We start from the raw sequence: 26,846 nt of genomic DNA on the forward strand, positions 1-26,846 counted from the left end.
GGGGTTCTGGGAAACTGTCCGCACATGCTCACGGACAAATACAGTCATTCTTATTGCATAAACTAAAAACAAACACAGATTATTTTAGTTATTATGGTCATTTAGGTCATTAATAGAGCCAAAAAAAAGTTGATTTTCTTATTGGGGGAATACTGTCACTATTGATTTGATCTTTTAAAGACGGACACATTGACTGTCCGCTTCTCTTAAAGCTCACCGAAAATGAAACAGTGCTCCAGGTTAATTTTTAGGACATGAGCGCAGTTTCGGACCAAGTTTAAGTCCCGAGGAACCAAAAGCTCACACATAAATATGATTTCAACTTAAAAAAAATAATATATATATATATATATATAGTGTGTGTAATTTCACCGAGAGACACGGAGAGGTTGTGTGTCCGTGTCTGTCCGTCAGTCAGACGATGAGCGAGCCGAGCGCTGCGCGGCAGCACTGCACCTCGGTGCGCTTCTGGACACCCCTCCCTCCACCCTCCTCCTCCTCACCCTCCCCCACACTCCCCGCTCAGCCTCGCGCAGCCAAGCTCCAACCTCACACACGTCGCTGTAGAGCACTGTGAGACCCCCCCCCCCTCACCCACCCCCTCGTCCCCTCACACCACCACTGCTTGCCACCGTGTCTGCGATCCTGCGCTCCCTCTCACCGGCTCCACTCTTCTCTCCTCTCCTCTCACTGATCGTCCCTCTCGGTGTTTCAGCGGAGGGGCTGCACGCGCGGTTGCGCTATTGATACCCACTTTACTCTGTGTTTGTGGAAAGTCAGCCTCTCTCTCTCTCCCCCCCTTGCTCTCCCTGTCCTCCTCTCTGGCTGCGCTTTTCTAACCTAACAGGGAGGTGTTAACTACTTTTCTTCCACAAAGCGCCTCCCGTTATCTCCGCTTACGCTGCGCAGGAGCTAGAGGGGACAGTGCTGCTGAGATTCCCACTCCGCAGAAAAAAGTTTTCCGTTTGTTGTGAGGATAAAAAAAAAAAAGCCGGAAGCCGAAGAGTTGTCTGTAGAAGAAGCGGATTCTGCCGCGGCGAGGTGAGTAACACTGACTGTCTTTTTGTTGTTGTTGTTGTTGGGTTTGAAGCTCATACAGTTTGTGCTTTCACGCCTTGTTCGCGTTCCGCCGCGTCTCTCTGTGTTGCAAGTGGGTTTCGTGTTGTTTCAATCGCAGATAACTTTGTCTGGGATTTTTCGCCGTGCGGCAGCGTTTCCACGCGTCAAAATAAACATTTCTTTTAAATAGAATAAGTCAAGGCACTGTCTGTCCCCGCGTGGACACGGACTTTACGCATGTGCGCGTGAGTACGTGCACGTTGTTATCGGTTCCTGTCTCTCTAAGCGTGTGTGCGCGCGCGCGCGTGTGTGTTCACGCGCACACATGAGAGGTTCCCAGGCAAGAAAGTGTCCTCTGGAAAACACTTGTTTCAGAATAGTGCGCTTGTCAATGCCATTACGCATACATTACCATTCACATAGACAAGTACATACCACTCTCACTTCAACCAATGTCTCAACTTTTTACTGCTTCAAAATATTTATTATCTGTTTGCTCTACGGCGCAGCGAGTTCTGTAGCTTACTTTTGAAATCAGTGATTTAATTATTTTATCAATTTAAAACGTCAGGAAAAAATTGACAACAATACAATCAACTTCTCACAGTCTTTATATTTCTGCAGCGCTTTCAGCAATTTGTTCCCATCATTTTCCTGGTGGATGCTCTATAATAACTGTTAGTACGGAGGCCCACAGCTGGGTTTTTTATTATTATTTAAAAGCTGAGGTTTGGTTCATCAGACAGCAGTTAAAAAATCTCGCTGATTTTATGTCAAAGTAACAGCGAAAGTAACATTGCTTTGGTGGACTGAAGCACTTTGAGGAATGAAGCATGTGGCTGAATCTGCTGCATTGGTCCCGTTAGTTTGGCCCATTATTGCCTAAAATCAAGTAATTTTTAATAAATCTTTAAAATCAATAATGTATGATCAACTGCTGGATAATATTAATTAATTTATGCAATTAGTCTTCTCTGTAAACACATTTCTGATTTTTCTTGTTTTTTTTTGTTTTTTTTACATTTTACTGCAATGATATAACACAATTAAAAACAGAGGATGAACATTGAAGAGTGTTTCACAGAGACTTCCAGCCTGTAATCGTGAGTGAATCACGTCCCCTTAAATACGTAACAAATTATTCTCAGTTTCTCTCAAGGAGAAACAGACGGCTTGCATTTGAAAAAGAAGGCGATTTGCTGCTGAGCATGCGCGTGCATGTGCACACACATACACACACGGATTATACACACTGTTGGGAAACACCTGTTAACTAGGGAGCCTTTATAATTTACATCCTCCCCCTAAATAAGCAGAGCAGAGCCAGCGGAGGTCCCGGGGGCCCTCCCGCTTCCAGGCCGAGCATAGAGAGCCAAAGTCGGCTTCCCCCAAAGCGCGAGGTCCCGCTGCTGCTGCGTCGGTTTTTACCGGATACAACACTTAGCTTTCAGTTATTTTTACAGTATTTTGCAGTTTATTATCAGGCGTGAAGAGACGAGAATAAATCCTTTTTTTTTATTATTTTACTTTTGTCAACAAACTCACGGCTTTATGGCAGAAGTTAGTTTTTTCGACCTGCTCTTTTTCATATTTATTTTTATACCGTTGGACTCCCAAGTGAAATTAAATCTGTTTAAACTGATTTTTTCCCCAATACCTTGAAGGTTTTATGCCGACAAATCCAAATCGCTGAGGAAAGTAGTTTTCCTGTTAATTAATTTTGAACTTTGTTTATTACTTCTTATCTTCCTTAATGTGTCCCCCTCGTCTTTATCACATCAGTACCGTTTTTGTAATTTGCATTTATTTTTAAAGAGGGTCCCCGGACCCGTGCACTGCAGCACTAAGCCGTAACACTCAGAACATGCAGCGAATAATACAACCATTAGTGTGGGGGGAAAAAAAGGCAGCAGACATATTCGTGATTATTTCCAGGTTAAAAAGTCCTGTCAGTGCCTGCCACCAATAGCGCGTGAAAAGCACGCTTTCGGAGCAAAGGCGCGCGCGAGGCGGGTCATTGAACTCAGCGCGCTGTGAAGATTGAATTATAGTTCCTCAAAAAAATCACAAACTGCAGATCGAGCCCGCGTGATGAATCAGTTCAATTGATTTTATTGATTGTAGGATCAACCAGCCCTGACTTCTAACGATCAGCCGAGTCTGTTCATTTCCAAACACTCCCATTAGAAAGCAATAATTATCTCTTGAAAGTGGCACATTTGTAGAGGAGGACGTGCAACACAAACATTTAAATTTTATATGTTAAAAAGCATTATGCAATAGATTAAAGGATCACTTGGTTGTATGTTTTTTTTAAAATTCAAAACTTTATAACATCGGGTTTTTTTGTTAACAAAATAAGGAAACTTTGGCACTTTTCTTTCCCTCCTTCAATGCTCCGGTTATAAGACTTGTCATTTCTCCATTAGGCCACGTAACTCAGTACATTACTCTGCACTTTATACATATTAATTAATGCAGTCGTTTAGAAAAACGAGTTATCAGTAATATTATTGAGGATTACTGTTTTGCAAAGTCTCCAATTACACGCAATAATGTGGGTTTTTTTTATGAAATCCACAGGCTACCTTAATATAAGTAGTAGTTTAATTATCTGTTGAAACTTTTGGTTCATTTTAATCTCGTTGCCATATTTGTTGTGAATCCTCCATGCAACATTAAAGGCCTTTTAAATGAGGACCATTTAAAGCTGCATGTAGAACTACAGGATGAGACTTTGTGTCTGTTAAAAGGTATTTTTTTTAATTTATTCTACTCTTCAGAATAAAAGGCTTTCATCATCACAGTGAAGCACCTCGTGTCCCTCTCTGTATCATTTCATTATTTTCCGCTTCAGGTTTCAGAGCTCAGTGATTTATAGGCCGACGCGTCACGTTTACACGCGCTGTGAAGGCATCTCGGTTTTATTTATGTCTGCAGGAAAATAATTATAATGATTGTTATGTTGGGTATGAATTGCAAGTTTTAATGTACATTACAAATAGTTTTAATATCGTTATGATGTTCATTTTCATTCCAAAATATTACTACTCTACTATCTTATTTAAAATAAAACATCATGAAGCAAGCTTTAACGTGACGCCATGACAAAGTCTGCATATTTGTTTTCTCAACCAAACGTAATGCCACTGCTTCTTTTTCTTTAATTTCATCTCCCAGAGAATCTGGCGTCTGTTTATTTTTCTCACTTATTCATTTAGGCCTCATCCTCCTCTCTCTCCCTCCGTCTCTCGGGAATATTCTGCACGCGCGAAAAGAGGAAAAGTAGCAAAAGCTGATTTATTTGTCAGCGTTTTCGGACCCCCCCCCCCCCCCCCCCCCGTTCTCCTCCTCCTCCTCAGTCCTCTTCTTCCTCCTCTCTCAGCAGTCAGCTGTTATTGCTCGCCATTGATCTCTGGTGCTGCCCTCCTTTGCGCAGCGAGAAGTGAACTAAAATTAATGTCCGTTTCACACCTCCGAGCTGGATCGATGGCCGCGGGGGGAGAAGTTTATTTTAATTTGGATCCAAAGAGATGCTGTGTCCGATACAAACAAAAGAAAATCCCAACTGCTTAATTATAAGAAAATCAGTTAACCATTACTGTTATCGCGACATAAAGTATTACCGAGTAGCTGGTGAGCAGCTTCGAAATCACGTTTGATCAGATGTCTAAAGATCATTCAGGGCAGGAGGGGGGGGGGGCTGCTCACCAAGTTTGATTTACCGCCGCCTCTCTGAGAGAGGAGGGAAAAAAAGGAATTAAAAATACAAAAGCTGAAGTAAATCTGCACTACCCGTCATAAACATTTAAGTTAATCTGAATTATTATACATTTACATTTATTCTCGACTTTAATTGTGTGTTCATCAAAAAGTCACACTTTTTAAAATTTAGGAATATTATCGCGTCATGACGCACGCACGCCCTCACATTCTTTGCCCCCCCCTCCTCAAAATCACTTGACACTGATAGTAAATTAAGCTTGGATCGCTCAGTTGCGACTACTTTGATGACCCCCCCTCGGTCTATTAAGTCGTATCAATATGCATTAATTCCTCATTCTTATTATTATTAAAAGCAGAACCAACTCCTCTACTTCTTCCTCCCTCTCTCCCTCCCCCCTCATGTGTGTGTTTTATTATTTTGTTTTGCTAATAAACACTACACGCGAGAGCTAATTTGACATGCAGCCGGTAATTGAAATAAACGCGTCGCCGGTAAATAACAAGTGTTTGAACACGCCGACACGAGCGCGAGGCCTCTGCGGAGAGGAGACGCGTCCTGCGCGTGCTGCATCCTAAAACTTTCTCTTATTGTTGTCTCGTTATCGCTCCTATAATCACCATAATTAAGTGCGAAGAGCCGGATGCGATCGTTTAATGGCGGGATATTGTTGGGCTGTGTCGCTGATCAAAAGCATCCAAATGTTTTCCTCTCGCCTGTCCGCAACGCAGATTGTGTTTTGGGGCGATCATGATGGATTTGTTCAATATTCCGTGATTGAACACGGATATCATTTTTTTTTTATTTGATCTTTTTCACACACTGTGAACTTTATTAATAATGTTTATTTTGCACAGGGCTGATTTTTTCAGTACAATGTCTTGAGGAAAAGGCACTTTTTAAAGCTTTTATTATTTGATCCATTAAAGGCATCATTATGGACAAATGATTGTCTTCAGTTTGTATTTATATGTTTAAACTAAATTAAGAGCTATTTTGCTCCATATCCTCTTTTCATGTTTTAAACATAGAAATAAAAAAAATAAAAAAAAAACTATGTGGTGATTGTTTCTAACACACTGAGCAGAAACCTGCAGTTTATTTCCTCCTGTGTGGTTGTGCATGCAGAGCCAATGATTCCTTTTATTGATGACAGGAAAGAGGAGTAGCTCATATCCAGTCATTTTCTATTGGAAGGAAATCAGTCCATGCAGGGGCTGCTGCGTTGTGTTTAATGGTTTGATTGCATTGGAGCAGGCAGCCTCTGGTAATGCCGTTAGAGGGGGAAATATCATTCGGAGATGCTATCGGCAACAAGAGAAAGTCAAAGAATTAGCCTAATGGGGGGGAGAGGAGTTGTGTCGGATGTCAGATACTTTCTATTCTCCATATTGCTCCGTGTCTCTGTCTCAATATGTCGATCTATCCTCGCCCCCCTTCGGCCCTACATCATATCTCTCTCAGGTTTCCTCTCTCATTCGTCAATTACACTGTGAGCCGTATCACAAGCTCCCTGCATGGAAAATAAGCTATTATTCACCCCTCTCCTCTCTCACACACCTCCCCTGAAGACACTGTTGGTGCATTTGCGTCCATCGATTGCACACGGGCAGTGTTTGTGAAGCCTGCTTATCATTTTTCTCTGAGCAGCCAGGCAGGAGACTGATACATGCGGCCTGATCTGACCAAACACTGCGTGATACCTGCAGGGGAAAAAAAAAAGCACTCTTTTATGCATGTGCAGGACCACACACATGCGCTTTTATACCCACATTAAAGGCTCTGCAGCTTTTGATAAGTTAACATAAAGTTTTTTGTTGCAACTGTGACCTTTTGGCCTCCACGCAGAGCAGCACACATCATTTCCCGACAGGCTTCAAACACATTTCCCATTGTTCTTATTATCATTATTAACTCCACAAAAGCGGATCATTACAGCAGAATCTGTAAGTGAAAACAGCAAACCTGGCAACACTTCTTCCTTGTTAAACTTGAGCTAATTGGCTTGCACTCACTTGCATGCAGCCCGTAGCACAAACCGGCCAGCCAGCCGCCTGTCTGCCTGCCAGCCGGGGAGATTAGTGGCTGCTGTTGTACACGCCGGCACAGCACAGCAATAAAGCATCATAGCAGGGCGGCCGGTGCCACACACACACACACACACACACACACACACACACACACACACACACACACACACACACTAAGATGTGTCACCTGTCGGTCAGCACAGAGGCATGGGTGTCATCTGTCAGGGCTGTGAGGATTTTGCGAGTGCGTGCCTCGTCTGTGAAAAGTTAAAAGTATTATGATCCAGCCGAGACGGATAAATACGAGACATGAGAGGAGATTGTCAGCCTTTAACTGAATCTCTTTTTTCGCTTCTGTTCAGCTCGGTGTCAGCAGCAGACAGTCAGCATTTATAAAATATTCAAATGTTATATTTAAGGTAGATAGGGACGAGCCTTGAGTCACATCTGTATGTACCCTTACCACATTACTTAAACCTGCTACTTGTGATTGATTGGTATTTTTTTTAGGCTCTTTTAATCACATCATTAAGATGTGATTCTGTGCATAGCCGTGCTCAGAAAGCAGGCCCATACTGCTGCACACGCCTGCAAAAACATGTCAAAAAGTGTTTATTTAATATGATTTAAGGGAAATAAATGAGAGCAAAACCTGCTGCGATTTGTTTTACCAATAATCCAAAAGTCCACCAAGCCACAGAATGGTGTGCTTTTCCCATTTAGCCCCGTCCGTACCAGGAATTAGCTGGCCCCTCTCTGAACCGGGCCTCGCCGGTGCTGCCATGAATAGAAATCCCTGCCACAGGTCAGGGACAACGTCCAGAACGATTTCTCTCTGCCAGTCATGACTCTGTCTGCGACATCACAGAGGATTATTTGAGAAGTAAATCCTCTTATTTTATTCCGGGACTATTTCTTTAATGTCACAGAAATATTCGAGGAAAGAGAGATGACAAAAACATGACCGTCTTCTATTTTTCTGCCTTAAAAAAAAAACCAAAACAAAAAAACACAAATGAGTTGAGTTCTTCTTCCGACATTCATCATTAGTTGACTGCTGCACAAAGCTAGCATGTTCTCTTGCACGAGCTCGTCCAATCCTTATTGATTTTGTTGCAGAATATTGCCCGAGTGCCATTATCCACCTCAGGATGATGTGTGTGTCTGTGTATTATTAAATCTTACTGTAATCATTTTCTCGCTGCTCATGCATGTGTCTTCTGTTAACTGCAGCAGCTGTTGGCTGAGGCGAATAACCAGGTTACAGATTTCATATCAGAGAGAGGGAGAAAGGCGAGGGAAACATGAGATTGGATATCTGAAAGACATTTGGAGCAAAAAAAAAAAAAAGACAATTGTAGTGCGAAAAAAGAAAGACGAGGACAAGTCAAGTGAAAGAGGGAGGGGAGATAGATGGCTATGATTCTTATTCACAAGGACATTTGTGCTCAGCCTCACAGCCAGACATGAATGAGTACATTTCAATAGTATCGACTGTTGCTTCGGACATCGGCCGGCACACGCAAATACACACAGATACTGACGCACATGCACAAACATCCAGGCCTGTCTGGAATACTGAGTGGACCTGAGAGCAGGTTAGGCTGCGTTTTTTATGCTAAAAACACACACACACACTGCAGACTGACAGTTTACTTTCTCTGATCTCCATTCACGTGTCATGGCGGTAAATATTTAATATCTGACAGCAGGGCTTTAAATAGAAATGTTGTCTTTGTCTTTTGGCTGAGGGTGAAGGGAGTCTATGGAGCGGTTTGGTTTTCTCTTTAAATAGATGTTTATTTTTTTTCCATTTCTTCGACTGATCCAAAAAATACAAATCAAGCCTTTCTTCTATATGCACGGAATTCAAATCTTCATTTAAGAGAAAGCAAACCTGTCTTTAGATTTCTGCAGTGCTATATTTCAGCTCTGCCATATTTTTGACGTTTGTTTCGATGACTTAAAGCAGTCATTGCAAGTCACCAACTTATTTCATTGATAATCCATGTCAACATGCTTAGAACGAGGCCTGCTGTCATGAAAGGTTGTCATTTTTTACTGGCAGCATGTTGATGTGGTGTATGGGTTTTATATATGAGATTAAAAAAGTGCTAAAAAATGTCTTTTCTTGTGACAAGAAGTTTTTCCCCTGTCACATTTATTGTCTAAAAACTGGCCCCTGCATCATTTTGTCTCACTCAAGGTTGACCGTCTTCTATAAAATATTTTACTGGTTGATTTTAAAGGTTGTGTAAAGTCGACAGTGCTGTTATTAGCCCCCCAAAAATAAGCCGTGCCAAGGTTGTGAGGGTGAGGAGCAGTGAGCGAGAGAAGCACAGAGTCAAAGGATGGCCGAGACTGTCCAGGACGTCAACGTGAACATTTTGTCCTCTGGAGAGTCTTTCTTCTTCTTCTGTGAGACATACTAAAGATGTCTCCTGATTAAACACAAAGCTCTTTAGTGGAAGCAGTTATTTTCTGATTAACGTGCACTTTTTGTGGCGGTGCCTGAAAGTATGATATGCTGCATTGCGTGTTTTGTCGTTTGAATTCTCTAAACAGTCTGCTAATGATGTGCTGCTTTCTGTGTGTGTTCAGAGATGAGATGAACGACACAGCTCAGCCTGTCTTGTAATAAAAGTAAGAGTGGCACTTTCACACTTGTCAACAATCTCTAAATATATCCATGGACCGGGAAGAGTGTTCTCTCTCTCACACACACACACACACACACACACAACGAACACACACACTCAGACAGGCCTGCGGTTTTGACTGCTTTTCTCCCTGTCTCCATTAGAAAAGAGAAAGGGGGGGGGGGGGGGGGGGGGGGTGAACGACTTCAGCTGCTTTGCTTCCCGACAGTCTCAGCAGTCACACACACACACACACACACACACACACACACACACTCTTGCGCTGACGTGTGTGTACACACAGCAGTCACAGCCGACAAGACATTTTTATGACAAAAATTGGATTCCTCTGCGTCCGTTCCTCTCTGAAACTCAGCAGACACAGTGGAAAACTCGATGTGACAACTTTCAGTGCCGTGTTGGAGCAGCAGAAGCGTCGGTTACACACTCAAAGCAGCCAAGTGAGAAAAATATTTATTCCGAGCAGTCAACAAAAAGGAAGGCTTCGATGAGACGGCCGCTCGTTGTCAGCAGTGCACTTATATGAATTTTAGCCTTCACTTTTTTTTTGATCCTGACACAGACACAAATGCTTATGTTTCCCTCGTCCTATTCTGGATCAAAGAAAAGATCCACCGTAACACCCAGAAAACAACAGTGATGGGGATACAGCATAATACTCTCGCCTCCAGGTGCCTTGTTTGGTAACTATCATTAACAATGAAGACATGAAGTGATATTTTAGACCCGTAAAGCCACCGCTGACATGTCATTAACTCCTGAAATGTTGTTTCGGATTTCTCCAAGAAACAAAATTCAGAATATCATTATTCTAAAAGAATAATATTGATGTTTATGAACACATATGATGATCATTTCTCCATCGACTCTGTGACGTCTGCAGCCCCCCCCCCCCCCCCCCTCAGCAGCTCACACTTCCTGAGTGAAATCCCCCCTCAGAATGATGTTAAGGCACATTGTTGTTGACACCGCAATTTCGCCAGCCGGTATAACGTTGTCACTTAAAGTGCAGATTTGACGTGAAAAGCCCTCCGCGCTGTTTGTGTTTAATATCGGGCCGACAGCTGTATCATTCTTGCACACTGTAATCAAATTATGACAGCGTGGTAAATGTTCCCCTGTGACATTTTCTATTATAAAATGCATATCGCCGGTGTCAGACAATGTGTGGGTGGTATCCCTTGGTGGCAAATGGGATTGTAAGTGGCACCGAGTGACATTATGCGTGTGTGCGTTACATGTAATTGCACTTGTATATTGATGACATGCATAGGTGGATGTCATCTGGAGGTATGATTGTTATCTTAAAGAGAAGGTGGAAAACACAGCTGAATTTGATCCGATTCATGCCACTGCTATCCCTGGGAAAGATAGCGTTCATTGTTAGTTACAAACTCATGAACAACACTTTAATTTGTGAACGCAGCCTCACAAACATTTAATGCACCGAGACAGCTGACGTGCTTGGTATCAGTTTCTTGAGGCCTCAACGCGTACAGATGTGTAGAATGTGTGTAAGTGTGTCTGTGTGTTCGCACATGTACCACAAGACCAGCAGGCCAGAAGGCAGCCAGCTTGTGTCAATCACCAGGGGACATGAAATTTGTGCCCCTGACTCTGATATCACACCCTCTCCTCTCCTTCTTCCTCCTTTCCCCTCCTCTATCCTTCTCTCCTCTAACCTCCTCTCCTTTCTCTCCTCTCCTTCTTCCTCCTTTCCCCTCCTCTATCCTTCTCTCCTCTAACCTCCTCTCCTTTTCTCTACTCTCCTTCTTCCTCCTCTCCTTTCCTCTCCTTCTTCCTCCTTTCCTCTTCTCCTCTCCTCTCTTCCATATCCCCTTGCTTTCCTCTTTATTTTATCTCTTCTCCTTTTCCCTTATCTCCTGTCTCTCACAGTCTCTCCTGACCCTTGTGTCCTCCCGTCCTCTCTTTTTACACTTCTTGTTACATTGACTCTCCTTTCTTCCTTTTCTCATACTCACTCATCTCCTCTATTCTCCTTGTCTCCTCTCCCTTTCTCTTTCACTGCCTCTCCTATCATGGCTCCTCACCTTCTACTCTTTCCATCACCTTTGTTTTCCTCTGCTCGGCTCTCCTTTTCTCTCCCTTCCCTCCTTTCCTGCTGTGGCCTGTAAGGAAACATCCAGTGTCCTCTTATTGGATTGGCTGCTTCAAGTTGGCGGCCCTCGGCCTGCTTGGGTAATGATAATAAAATTGAAATATCCCGGTACTTATCAGTGTATTACCTCGCTATCAACACCTCAGACACACTCCAACTTTAGAGGTTACACGGGAGAAAGCGTGATCTGATCTACAGCGCGAACGGAGAGAGGACACTGGCAGAGAAAGTGAGAAAGATGAACAGAGGGAGGAGGAGGAGAGGGAGGAAACTGATAGACAGAAACGGGGATAGAGAGAGAGAAAGACAAGAGTTTTGTCATGGCTACATTTTCAAGGTGCTATTTCCAGGATGGATTGCGCTAGGTAGGGAGGAGAGGGTGAGAAGAGGAGAAGAGAGGCATGTAACATGACTCTGTGGCATCTGTCCAGACCAGAGGCGTGTTAGCGTAAGCCGTCCTCAACACTCCACACTCGTCTACTGTACATTTGCGGTAATGTAAAACATCTCACATCTCCCCATCTCTCTCTGTCTCAGGGCCCTCTCCTTCCTCCTGGCAGTTGTTGTTGGCGTGTGTGTGTGGGTGTGTGTGTGTGTGTTTTTGTGTGTGGGAGGTGGGGGAGCGTGCCAAAGCCGAGATCAGGTTTGGAAATTGATTTGAATGAGTGTTGTGGACAGCTGATAGCTATAAAAGATTTTCTCCTTTCATTTCCCAGGGAGTTTCTGCTTTGATGTTGGCTCCTAGTCAACGCAGCTTTGAAGCTCGTCTGGAGCGGGCTGGGTCCGCTACTTGATACTGTGTGAGTTTTTGTTTGTCGAGTGTTAATGTGTGCGCACACATGACTTCACAGTTGACCTCTTTGAGTCCCTCTGTGGATGAATTTTGATGGCAGCAGTGACTTTTATGATAATATACCGTATGAATGATGTTTTTAGATTGCACAAAATGCCATTTAATCAGATTTTACAGAACCTGGTAAAATCATTGTAGATAAAGTATTTGCATGTAAGCTGATTAGAGGTTTCTAATCCAAAAGAAGAACCATCACTTGTGTACATCAAGCACATCTGTACCTGCTCTAAATCTTTACATATTGGGCGCTTTACAAGCCAGCCACCTTCAAATTGCCCTTTGGGGATAAAATCTCTGAAATGTTATTTTGTCGTTTCATCGCCTGCCACTCTGCGTTCCTTCGACCGGCCAATCATACGATCCAATCTAATCCCCGGGAGGGGAGATTCTAGTCTGCTGCCTCGGATGCCGGGCGGGTCGTGAGGTCAAGTACGGCTAATTTATTCACTCAGTCAGATTTCCTCTGGCTCGTGGATGGCAGATGGAGAGGTCTGATACCATATCACCCATCGGAATCACCCAAGGGAGAATGGAGGCAGGGGAGGGAGAGATGGAGGGGTGAGGGGAGAAGAGACTGACAGGAGAGATGTGGAAAGAAAGGGAGGAGAGATAGTCAAAATTGGGAAATTAAAAGTGGTTAGATAGACGGATAGAAGAGAGGGTAGCATCGTCTGCAAGAGCGAAGAGTTCGCCCCAACGAGTCGGGTGTCGAGCTGTACATCGAGCCACATAGCCTCTTATCAGATGTGTGTGTGTGTCGTTAAAATGTGTGTATGTGTGTCCTTATCTTAAGACAAGTGGTTCTGGTCCAATAAGATCCTGGGAGATGGTTGGAATAAGCGGCTTAGACTGAGATCTGAGATGCTAGGAGAGGAGGAGAGATAGTGCTAGGGAGATGAGAGGAAGAGATGACTGGGGAGAGAAGAGAAAGAGGAGGAGGAGGAGGAGGGGGAGATGGCCAGATTAAGAGGATGGAGGACAAGGAGGGGACATTTGGAAAGAGATGAGACGTGGAGGGCTGTAGAGATCGGAATGGAAAGATGTGATGTGGAAACAGTTTGGAGAAGTTTTTAAAGAGCAGGAGGGGAGAAAGGGAGAACTTTGGGGTTTGGAATAGTTCTTGGCTTTTTGACAAAGGGCAGGGATTTACAGGATTTTATCAGCAGTGTCAACTTGAGGACACTTTCTCCCAAGAGAGTCTGCGTTTGTAGCTTTAACAACAGTGTCCGCTTAAGAGCACTCAGTCCCCAAAGGTTTTGACTTCAAGCCTCACCTTCCAGAGGATTCTTTATTAAAAAGATTCCACTCAGCTCCCCTACTTTCCACTAAATACAGACTGAGGACGAGACATTGATCTTTGTCTGTTGAAAAGGCAGTATGAGTCTTGTCTCTGACAGTACAAATCATTAGAAAAACAAGGCGGTAAAGGGGACATATGGATTAGAATTTTTATCAAGGATGTTGAAAGAGTTTGTTTAACTGTGCAGAGCAGGTGAAACAGCTGTTATCGTCACTTGCAAGACCACCTTGTTCGGAGGTTATTCTGAGCTTGATGTTTTTCTTGCATTTGTAACGCTACAATACTCTGGAACTAAGCGGAAACTAATCTCTGTTTTTTATATCTCCTCAGTTCGGTGACCCAAGAAGATGAGGAACCAGCTTTGATGACCAACGGATGTCCAACCTCGACGGACAACTCTGTTTCGACAACACAAGCAGCAAACTCCCCAAGAAGGTGGCTTTCACTGACCTTTTCCTAGGAGAACAAACCTCACCTAGACAACTTACTGAGTTCATCACCAGGACTCAAGGTGGTACAACTGGGAAGTCTGTGAAGGACTGATCATACCAAACGGAACTAACCTGGAAAGGAATGATTGGAATCCCCCACAAGTAAATTTGTTGGGAATCAGACTTAATTAATTCTTTCTCTACAAGCTTCAAAGTAGCTGAACTGACGTTGGCTTGAATTCTTTATTTGCCTTAACAATACTCACTTTTCAGAGAGCCTTTCCTTAAAAAAAAGCCAAGAGCTTTGAATCTCCTACCAAGATTCCCACATTCCCTCAGGCCCTTTCTAAGGGTTCAGGAGGAATCATTGCCTCCTTTTCTTCATATTGTTGGGACAATTTCTTGAAATCCAACATGGACCTTCACAGGGCAGCCTTCAAGATGGAGAGCTCCTCCTACCTGCCCAATCCCCTGGCCTCTCCAGCCCTCATGGTCCTGGCCTCCACAGCTGAAGCATCGCGGGATGCCTCCATTCCCTGCCAGCAGCCACGTCCATTTGGCGTCCCTGTCTCTGTTGAAAAAGACGTCCATTTGCCATTTAACAATGGTTCTTACACTTTTGCATCAATGTACCACCGCCAGGGTGGAGTACCACCAGGATTCCCCAACAGGGATTTTCCTCCATCCCTCCTCCACCTTCATCATCAGTTTGCCCCGCCTAACCTGGACTGCTCGCCGATTAGCATGCTGAATCACAGCGGCGTCGGAGCCTTCCGGCCTTTTGCTTCACCTCCAGAGGATCGGGACGGAGTGCCTGGCGGGTATCAGTCTGCTTTTACCCCAGCAAAGCGCCTCAAAGGCTGCCTGGATGCCGAGGCTTCACCCCACCTGCGGTACTCCGATGCAGAGGGGAAAGAATATGACTTTGGCGGTTCCCAGATCCCCCCTGGAGGCTCGCCCAGCAGCGCCTTGAAAGCAGTGGAGGACAGCGGGAAAAAGATTTTCGCCGTGTCAGGCCTCCTGTCTGATCGAGAGACTTCCTCCAGCCCTGAGGACCGCATCGAGCGCTGTGAGTAACAGTTTAAAAGCCTTTCTTACTCTGCACCCAAACATTCAAATCCCTGCATTGATATTTACATCTAAAGCATATCTGATAATACTAAAAGCACAATTTGTTTGGGATTTTCACAATGTCACACTTGAGAAATCATTCCACCATTTATCAAACTGTTGTTAAAAAAGCTAAGCATCATATTCTCCGATTATTTTACTCTTTCAATAAAAACTGCAAATGAGACACTTTCACAAAATTATAACACTTCCACAGCCCGAGCTAATTCTGTTTCTCAAATTAAAATTAAACTACAACTTGCTGCAGTTTGTGAAAGAATGCAAATTTTTACACACAAGCATCACACACACTGATAAACAATCCCATCTACGGTCGCTTGTCATCAGCTCTCCTGGCTCTCCCAATCCGTGTTTCACAAGCCCACAAGCTCCACTGGTCACATTAGCATTCACCAGTGGAAGGATGCCATTTGGCCCTCACGCACTGGGAATCTGATTAGTGTTTATGTGTGTGTGAGTCTGTGAGTGACTGGTTCAGAGACCGGCCTTGCTCTTTGCCATCAGCATTCATCATAGCTCCACGCTGGCAGCCCTGGTGCCAAAAGATTTACCCACATACCCAAACCCTTGGCAGGCCGTGTGTGTGTCTAATAAAAGAGAGGTGGGAGAGGGGTTGTGAGAGAGCTCCGAACACAAACACACAAGCATCCATAAACACTCCTCCAGACGCACAAACAGCTCTCAGCATGAGCACCGACATCTCCTACACATGTCAACAAGCTGCAACGGATCTCAGCGACAAATTAGCAGAGAGACAAAGACGTGCCTGTCATGTATAATTCAAAAAAAGAGAGGAACTCTTCTTTCTGTGCTTTCCCCCCCTTCACTCCGCCTTCCATCTTTAATTAATTGTACCCTTTTTGTGTCTTTATTTTCAATATTCATTCTATTATTCGTCCTCCGCTCCTTGTGCTAGAAGGAGAGTGTGTGTGTGTGTTGGGTGTGTGTGTGTGTTTGAGGGATGTATCCTTGATGGAACACATGAGGGACAGAGGCGACGACCTGAGACTGATCCGATAAAAAGACCACCGCAGGAGAGACAGAGAGGGTGAGAAAGAGAGGGATGAGGGTGGGGATGGAGAGGAGGAAATTGGGAAAATGACACCCGCTGGCTGGCTGGTTGGGGAGGAATAAGAAAGAGGAGAAAGATATCAAAGAGGGCACAAAGTGAGAGAGGTAAAGAGAGAAGAACAAAAACAGATTAAAAGAGTGGATTTGGATTTCATTTGTCAGTTAGGTTACTGATATAAAACCTGTTTCATGTATTTAAAAAAACACATCTTGCAGCCTCGGGTCTATCTTAAGGAAACTGTGGCTCCTGAGTATGTCACTGCCATTCTTTCCATGTCATCACTACATATTCGTCAGAGTCCAGAAATGGAAAAACCGATCGCTCCTGTGCTGTCTTTTGGAACGGCTGAATCTGTATCTAATCAGGTTAAATCTTGGCACAAGTATCCTCCACCTCTACCATAGGCTTCTAATGCAATTGGATGTGCAAAGGCACTGCTTACAGCAAAGAATTATGGGTTCTCCTTCACTGGTTTTGGCTACCCAGTGGAGGCGTAAAGAACAAACAACACTCTGATACAATCCCATGAGGACAGGGCTCTCGCAGCTTCACACACAAACATTAGCTAACTAGCAGCCTCCACGCAGCTTCACACATAGCACTCAGAAATCTCACAGAGAAAAGAGTTTTCATCCGATATGCTGCTACAAAGAAATCCTAACCATGGAGGGAGTTTGAAAATGCATGAGGAAAACAAGTCATAACAATGTTGTCCCTTGAAGCTTCATCTCTTAAGTTTATCGTAAAGTTAGCTTCCATAGATGTAACCAAGGTTCTTCCAATGCAGCGTGACTGAGTTGATTTAAACATATTGCTTTTGATCTTTGATCTGTTTCTGCAATTAAACCTCATATCTTAACAGTGTAGCAATTGCTGATGTGAATATGTTTTATAGCTGTCATTAAAATGCTGACATTTGACTGATTGTAATGTAGTATTGGCAGATCATCTTTATTCTCCGTTCTCAAACATGCAAACTATCTCATTTAGTCCTTTACTGTCTCAGCAGTGTGCCATTTGTTTGACTTTCACATGCTGGGAAATTACTCCAGTACAAATTAGACAATTTGGAAAAAAGCAAAAATCAATGCAGTTTGAAGGCTTAATAAGCAAGAAAGTGTCGGACTATTTAGCTGAAGCGTCAAAGCAGCACGTTTGATCAATATGGGCAAGTACATGCAACAGAACATTTGGTATCTATAAATGTGCAGCATGAAAATAAGCATTTTTGAAACAACGCATGAAATAATAGTAGTAAGTAAGTCACCAAGAAAAGGGCTGATAGTTGTCACAGTGCTACTTCCTGGATGTTTGGAGAGACTAAAGTCAAAGACTGTCCTCTCAGTGAAATGTACTTTTATCTTAGCTACATTGGGAGAAAAAAAACAAAAACAAAAACAAAACTTTCATTAAAACAGTTTTGCCAAAGCAGAAAAAAATGTAATTTTATCAATATGGACTCTGCATGCAACATTAAAAAACAAATAGAAATGCAAAATATGCAACATCACAGTGTTCTTGTGTTTGATCAACACAAGAAAAAAATAACAAAAGGATAAACTTTAATGCTCCCTTCTGAAGGAAAAGCTCAGAGCGTCAGAGCTGTCAAACAGCCTCTCAGTCACTTTGGAGTTGGCAGAGTCGTCATCGGGCTAAATCAAAGCCAAAGAGTGATTTAAAGCTGCTTAAAGACGTGATGAACTCTTGTTCAAATGAAAAAAGTTTTCTACTGTACTTTCCCTTTAAAGAAAACGTTGTGGCCTAGATGTAAATCTCTTCACCTCCCATTAAATCATATTCTCACATCTTAGATGTGGATGTTAAAGTGGAGTCCTATCACAATCCGATCATCTGTCAGGCTAGTTAATCCCAATTGTGAAGGTGATCCTTTCGTCTTTGCTACACCCTAAAGAAAGAATTATGTTAACACAACACTCAACTTCCCTGCATGCAATTCTGTCAGACCGGCAGCATGCCACTTCAAGAAACAGTGGCCTCCTCGATGTTAAGCCCTCCCTAAATCCCCCCTCTGCACGGGCAGGCACGTTAGACTGTTAGCTAAACCCGCTAACCTGTCAGCCGCTAAACCTGCACATAAAGGCCCCATCATGCCTTAAGAGGACTCTGCATGTCAAATTATTGTTAAAGCTATTACCATTCACTGTATTCAGAGTGTGAGCTTTAGCACAAGAATGAATCAGAGGAGGGGGTTCCATGCATACAGTAAAAAGAAGCAAATAATTATGGGATGTGTGATTGGAATTAATGGGAATGTTGACAGTGACCCCCCCCCCCCCCCCCCCCCATTGTTTGTTTGAGGAGCAGATTTGATGTTTTTGCACGACTAAGGATTGTGTGTTTGTGCTCCTTCATCATCTTCTCTTCTTGTGTTCTTCTTTTATCCTTTTTTCCCCCTGCCCTTCTTGTCCTCTTGTGTTTGTCTGTGTGAGTGTGTGTGTGTGTGTGTGTGTGTGTGTGTGTATCTCCACATATGTGTGTGTGACAGCTGTATTCTGTTTATTTACATTCTCTGCGCTCACCACATTCACAAGACGGGGAGATGTACTCTGAACCTGACCCTGAATGTCTCACCCAGCTTCCTCATCATCCTTCTGTACTGCCTTTCTTACTCCTTTTTTTGTTGCTTTTTCTAATTTATTCAACCACAATAAAGAAATTAAAAACGAGAGAAAGAGACTGAATAAGTCTACAAAAACACAAATGTACAACTGGAAAACAAAAATTACTGGCAAGGAAGGAAGATGTTTCTGCAAATGGGGGGTGGGAAGGGGACTACAACCACGAGGAGATGAGAAAAGGATACAAAAGAATTGGCTTGATTGTAGAAATGATGGAGAGCAGGAAAGCGGGCTTGATTGAAATGAAAGTGCCTGTTATTTAAATGCACTTACAGGATGTTGACTGAAACTAAAGATGTGCTGTTAAACAGAAGTAAAGAGATTTCTCCCTTTCGCTCGTCTTCCTGGCGGCATGTCACCATATTTCGAATCACACAGCTGTTTAAACACACAGCTGGAGGATTCCTCTTCTGTTATGTTTTTGCTGTTCCCGTCATCTCAGCGTTTATCTTGATCTCTTTTTATCCTTTTTCTGGAGAGCAAAAGTCACGAGTGTTGTTACTCTGTGGCGACCAGTAGGAAAACATTTTTTTTTTTTTTTCGTCTGAAAGAAGTCAGAGAGTAGAAAAATAAACGGGGCCGAAGGAAAGTTCTCACAAATGAAAGATGGATGAAAGTGATACTCATGTTGATGGATGAAAAATATTTTTTTGCCTTAAATCGTTTCCATCGTTGCTGCTAAGCTGGACAGCAGGATTGAAACACAGACCACCTGTCAATCAAACCAAGTGGGTGTGGCCTGTAATGACATCAGGTTCTTTGATTGTAAATCAGACCGTCGTCCGTCTTCTCCTTGCTTTGGCGTATAAGGGGTTAAAAAATCAGCCAAGGAGACAGAAACGCTCATCCTTCTCTCGTCCTCACAAAAATCTGCCCTTCTCCCCCTTTCCCCTCCCCTCCTCCCCTCTTTTCCCTCTTCCATCTCTGCCTGTCACGGTCTAGTGGCAGGGTTAAGTTAAGTAAGAGTGTTCTAATAATTAGGACTGGGACTTGCCTGCCTGCCTGCCTGCCTGTGTGTGTGTGTGTGTGTGTGTGTGTGTGTGTGTGTGTGTGTGTGTGTGTGTGTTCTTCCTGTCAGTGCTTAGCCAGATGTTAAAAGGCTTGTCCCTCTCATGTTGCCTCCCTGTCAGTCTCCACTGCCACACACACACTCACCCACACACGCACACACATCAGTGACTGTCCTCCTGAGGTGGCTTTGTTTACCCCCCTGTGTGTGCCCTCCTGCCCTCCTCTCTGCCCCCCCCCCCCCCCCCCCCCCCCCCTGGGTGAGGAGTGTGTGTCTGTTTCCCTGTCGATACCAGCCCTCATACATCTGACCCATACATAACTACAGAGTAATGGTCCCTCTTTGTTTCTGTTCAGAGTGATGTAATTGTTCCCTTCTTTGTAGACATGGATTGTTCCATAGTGGAAATATTGGAGATAAAATTTGCAGGAACATTTATCCATATTCTTTTCAGCCATTCCTTTCCCCTCCCTTTCTCTCTCACTGGGTGGCAACTGGAAGCCAGCACCGATTGTCTCATTGTGGCTGTGTAAGTGTGTGTGTGTGTGTGTGTGTGTGATCGTGCAATTGTGTCTGTGTGTTGTGTCGCTCGGTGTGTGTCGTCTTGTGGTCATTGTTGTGTCGCTGCGCAGATCAAGGATTAGTCGCTTCCTGTCGAGCCTTTTGTCGGCCAAGCCACTCCATTTAGACACAGATCACTGTGTGAGAGTGTATGTGTGTGTGTACGTGTGTGTGTGCGTACGTGTGTGTGCGCATGTGAGGGGGTCTAGGTTACACAAATGAGCCTCTGGAGCTGCTGTAAGGCAAATGAAGGAGAGTGAATGAGATGAGAGGATTCCCTCCTCGGCTCTCTGCAAAATACTCCCCTGCCACTAAAGTCATCTCACATGTTCCTCAATAATATAACAGCACTTTTTATAACATAATGACAAACCCTACTTTATGTATCCACAGCTGTTTAATTTGACAGTTGAAAATAACATTTATTTATTTTTTTAGAACATTTTTTAGGACATTTGGGAATTCTAGAAAAAGATAACTTTGAAAGGGAGCAAATTCAGAGACATCCTTCCTCCTCCTCTCTCTCTCTCTCTCTCTCTCTCTCTCTCTCTCTCTCTCTCTCTCTCTCTCTCTCTCTCTCTCTCTCTCTCTCTCTCTCTCTCTCGTGTTCAACCTCTCTCTCTCACACACACACACACACACACACACAAACACACTCTCATGTCTGTAACGTTCCTCAGTTCCGGAATTCCACTCTGTTCCCCCGGTGATGTCAGCTTTGGCCAATAAAAAGCCTGTGTTAAAACTCCACTGAGCCTCATAGAACCACAGCACACCTGGCAACACAACACACATTTAGCTTTTAATATGTGTACACACACACACACACACACACACACTCACACACACACACACACACACACACACAAGCTCACATAAGGTCACAGCCCTGAACTTATGCACACAACTTTCAGACACACCTTTTTCCAGTAACCTTTCAGTAAGTTTCTTTTCATGTCAGCACAACAGATTTTTGACTTTAAAATGCTGAAATATTCTGTACGACATTGAACTTTCCAGCTGTGATGAAAAGGGAAACAATCTCACTCAAGGTTTAAATTTAAGAATCCCAACCGAGTTGGAAAGGCAGCTAAGTATAAATATATGTTCTGTTCTGTAAACCGCACCATGTTTTAGCTCGAGCATTTCGACTTTTGCCTCCTTTTCCTCTCCTTCCCTTCCCTCCCTCCCTCGTTCCTTTCTGTCCTCATCTCCTTCTCTCTCCCCTCCCACCTCCCACCTCCTCTCCTCTCCTCAGTAATCTAATCTGCAGCCAGTTTGTGGATGCAGTCTTGTGTGACAGGCCTCCCCCTTCTTGCTTTTCTCACTTTCACACACACAAACAGCAGGCCTGTTTCCAAAAAGCCCACTTGCTGCTTAGCAGACCCCCCCCCCCCCCCCCCCCCCCCCATCACCACCCTTCACCCACCCTGTCATGGTCACACCCTCTTTAATATTGAATTATTCATCAAATCTGATTGGTTCCTGCTGATGGCGGCCATGATGCGAGCGAGTGGTTCGTGTGTTTGTGTGCGGGTTCGCGATGGTTAGATGTTCTTAACGCACTGTCGCTTCAGAAAGCTGGATCGGCCAAGTTCTCTCACGCACATGCATACATACCTTATTTTTGCACCTGTACAATTGTTCCAGAAGTGAAACACATTTTAAATAAGGAAGGAGGATTTTTTGTGGGCGAACTATTTCTTTTTTTTTTTCTGAAAGTTGCACTGATCAGTTGATCCTCCTTGATACCGTAAGTTTCCGCCATCCCGGAGGAGCTTAGCTTTTAGCATCTGCTGCAAAAAAAGGCCTCTAAAGTCCCTTAGAAAGGTGAAACAAATCAATAAAGGGTGTTTTATATGCATGCCAGAGAGTGTGTGAATGTGTGTGTGCATACTCATATGATTTGCATGCACCAGAATCTGCACCATTCAATAATGGGAGTGCACTCGGCAGCCTTAAAGGTCTCATTTGAGGCTTTGTATAAACAGGCGGTTTCATCACCATCATTTATTACAATATGAACCTTTTTTATCCTCTCTTAAGAGCAGATTCTTGTGAAATGCTAATTCCCATGCTAACATTACATCTGAAAATTGATTTAAGTGGGGATGTCCCTATAAGCTCCTTTCGCCTGAATTCTTTATAATGGTGCATGTCTGTCCTCTAGCATGATCAGGTTTAACCACACACTTCCCCATACCTGTGTGTGTGTGTGTGTGTGCAGGTGTTTGTATGTGTTTTTAGGCGTGTGAAATTGCAATCATGCAGCAGGCTTTGCTAAAGGCATAAACAGTCGATGATCACGGATTTGCTCGCACTTCAGAAAAAGACGCGGATAAAGAAAGGATGAGTGTGTCGGTGTTTGCGCACGTGTGTGTTCAGTATCCTGCAGGACACTTCACATTGACCCTGCGGTGCCTCTGCATATCAGAGCGGCATTAGAGGGACGACAAGTGTGTGTGTCGGCGGGTGTGAGCTGATGCACACACTCACACTGCGCAACAACGAGACCTCAGGGTTGAGTCCAGGTGATTGTTTCAGGTCAGGCTCGATGTGATCTTGAATAGAAGAAGGGATACATTTAGTGAAAGTGAGTTGACATGAGGAACACAAGTTACCTCTTGAGGCTCTCTTCTTCCCATCCTCCTCTTCTTTTCACGTTGCTTTTTCTCCTGTCCTCACCCCCCCCCCCCCCCCCCCCATCACCGGGTGTGAGGAAACCCAGCCCACTGTTCAGCAAATGAATAATTTAGCGGTGTGTGTATCATCTGTTTACCGTGCTAATCCATCTGTCAGCAGGCACCTATCGATTCGCGCCTGCCTGGTAATTGTGCATCCGCGCACACACATGCACAGACACAAACATACACATGCACACACACACACCCTCATGCATCTCTATGATGTGCAGGTTAGCTCATATTCAGATCCTGTAGTTGTCAGCTGGACACTCCAGACACTTCATTTCCACTGAGTGAAACTGATTTAGGGTCAAGGTCATAAAAAAACAACTTGAGATTGGACGCAACAGCTTTCAAATCGGAGACTGAAGGAGCTTTGGTTTAATCAGAAGACAAAAACACTTTGTGAAGATGAAGCTAAACTTAAAAACACTTAAGAATATGATGTTTTAGAAAAATCAAACTCTGACATATCCATTAGTTCTAGACAAAGGAAAAAAAATGTAAAAATAAATGACCTGTTCTTTAAAAACTAAAATTAAAGGGACTCTGCAGCTGCTCTGATTCACAATAAGATCGTCAATCTGTAATGAAAGTGGGAAGTGGGTGAAAGCAAGAAGTATAACATCTGCTTCGTTCTATTGCTGATTCTATTCATGCTGCTTTTTTTTTTTTTAGCCTTCTCTGTTTCCATCATTCGATTAGTTGACACCATGTTCAGATGACTAATAAGGCTGTTTGGAGTCTTTCAAGCTATTTTCTTGTCACCTAAACACAATCTGTGTTCTGTCTTTAAAAAAAAAAAAAAGGCGCTTTATTAAAAAATGTGTTTCCACTTACAGCCTGCATGTTTTTTTTATTCCAAGCACTATGCATTATATTGTATTACTTATGATTTTCTGTGCATCATTAAAGAATCAGTTTTTGCACCCTTTCACTGACAGTCAGTAAATCATTAACATATATGTAGAGAGAGAGAGCGAGAACGCACAGTGCTATAATGAATCCGCGGGTGACCATTGATGGTTGTAATTATCAAATGACTGGTTTTAAAAGCTCATTGATTGATGTCATTAGCTCCATGAGTGATTGCTAATTGCTGCTCCGCTATGTTACCGCACAGCACGCATACACACTTCTACACAAATGAAGACACACATTAAAGCATCAATCAAACACAGATGCTGCTCATATCCACACAGTCTGCTATCAGTCGAATGATGAGGAGTTACAGAGAACGCGCGTGATATTTTTCTGTGACCGCTATTCATCACAATCGCTTTGTGATTGTGATTATTATCATGCCTGGTCCTTTGATCAGTTTCTGAACATCATCCATTACATGTGATTTTCAGTTATTACGGGTATGATGATCCTGCATTTAAGACTGTTATCTGCTTAACCCTGTGGTGTTATTGTGCTCAGCACACTTTTTTTCACTATAGAAACAGAGGGTGTCCTGCTTAACTTCAAATGTGGCCTATATATGTAGACAGATTATAGTTTATAGATTCATGTTTGGGTGTCTGCCTCACAAAAAAATCTTACATACACCTTTTATTTTTTTACTTTTAGCGTACAATGTCTAAATATTAAATCTTCGTCACCGTTTTGTTATCACTTAGTAAGAACACTTAGTATTTAAGTCCACTCTTTCAGGCAGTGGTTCTCAACTCGCCCAGCTTCAGGACCTACGACTTCACGGAGAATAGCAAAACCATTTCTCATATTTTTCCACCAATCAGATGTACTAAATATTAAATATTGTGTCGTTTGGACCTCAGTCGGTACAAAACATGTGGCGGAACAAAGAGGCTGGACTTAACAAAGGTAAAGAAAATGAGCAGGTTATGAGCATTGTTAGATTAGATGTTAGATTAAAGGAGGAAGCTGAAGGGGTATTTGTGTCTCTTCTTTCTGAAAGATCAGCCTCATCAGCTCTGTTGGGTCTTTTCATGACCTTTGAACCATCTTTTTTTGTTTGCTCCTCTGTTATCATGTCGTCTCTGATAAGATTGTTAAATACTTCCCTTAGCTATTGAAGCTTCATATGTACATATAAGTGCAACGACACTGTCCTTAGATTCTAACTGAAATGATCAATGTCGAATGAAAGGCAAACAAATACCGTCCATCCAGTCCTCGGGAATGCATTTGTCTTATGGTGTGTGTGTTGGAGTCGAGTGTGTAAAAACAATGGATTGCTTTGATGAGAGGTATAAGAGAGGAACAGGGGAGACACCTTTTACATTGTTAGTGCGTGTCCTTCCCTGAGGTACGACACTAGTCAAAGATGTTAGTTGATTGTGTTGTGCTGTCCAAACCTGCCTCTCTCTCTGTCTCTCTCTCTCTCTCTCTCTCTCACACACACACACACACACACACACACACACACACACACACACACACACACACACACACACAAACACACACAGCAGGGTTCATTTCGATGTGGAACGTCTAATATCACATCCCTGCGGCAAAATGCTCGGAATTCTGTCCTCCTGGAGCAGCGTCAAATCTTTGTCTCTCCTCCCATCTGTGTGTGTGTGTGTGTGTTTCTTCATCTATATGTTTGTGTGTGTCTCCATCTGTATGTGTGTGTGTGTCAGGGGTTTTAGAAGCAGGCAGGGGCTTAGCAGAGCAAAAGAGAGCAAATCTGTCAGCTCTCCCTGGGCAGACAACCCTTCTGACCCTCATTCAAAGACATATTGATTCTCCTCTACACCCAACAGGGGAGGGTGTGTGCGTACATGTGTGTGTGTATGTGTGTGTGTGTGTGTGTGTGTGTGTGTGTGCAACTGCATAAGTGCTTAACACAGCCTGATGCTTCCTCCTTGCTTCCTTCATAAGCGCAGAGCCTTGTTCCTGTAGGGTTGTTAAATAAAATGAAATTGTGAAATCAATGAAACATTTTGAGTTTGTTGTGTTTGACTCTAAACAGGCACCGGAGGGAAAGACAGAGATTATTTCAACAAGTCAAACCGCAGATCTTAAAACACATGCTGACCCACTTTGCTGTTCTTCAGGGTTTTTATCTTGTCTTGCTCTGGTTCCTGTCTGTTGCTTGCCCATTCTTGGTTCAGGGAGTGAAAAAAGTCAGTGGGCGATAAGCAAGCCACAGAGACGAGCTTTCAGCCTTTCTCTCATCATAGTACTAAGACCACATTAAACCTCGCTGTGCACTTGTTAGCTCTGCCTTGTTTTCCATGAAGAAGCCCTAATGACCTCTGGGACGTCAGCAGTCGGGGGTCTGCAGTCTGTTAGGGACCCTGTGTGTACTTTCATGTAATTGTCAGAGCAGTGTGGTGCAGAGACTGGGTCAGGACTTAAAGGCCAGGCGTGGGAAGATTGAAATCGACCCCCCACACTGAAGATGGTGTTAACGAAGGCTTCATGCTGCTGGTGGCAAAACGCTGAGAAGTACAAGATCGGTCTGCAGGACAACAGTCAGCGCCATTTACAGAAGAAACAAATATATCAGAACAACAAAATGCTTACTGCCATACACTTGTAGTTTCACCATACCAAATCAAACAAAAATTCAATGTATTAAAAGAGGGTCTGTGTTAAT

At 43.5% G+C, this 26,846-nt stretch overlaps 1 protein-coding gene across 1 annotated transcript in view; it reads left to right on the plus strand.

Annotated features, from left to right (window-relative positions):
• Positions 1-664: 664 nt before the first annotated feature.
• The window catches only part of rnf220a (ring finger protein 220a), a 159,826-nt gene continuing 133,644 nt past the window's right edge, over positions 665-26,846 (plus strand). Inside the window, exons 1-2 of the mRNA XM_079348860.1 lie at positions 665-1,041; positions 14,076-15,245. Coding sequence (XP_079204986.1) covers positions 14,591-15,245 — 655 coding nt within the window. The 5' untranslated portion in view covers positions 665-1,041; positions 14,076-14,590. The remainder of the gene's footprint in view (positions 1,042-14,075; positions 15,246-26,846) is intronic.

Source organism: Symphodus melops (assembly GCF_947650265.1).
Source record: "Symphodus melops genome assembly, chromosome: 7".
NCBI lineage: Eukaryota > Metazoa > Chordata > Actinopteri > Labriformes > Labridae > Symphodus > Symphodus melops.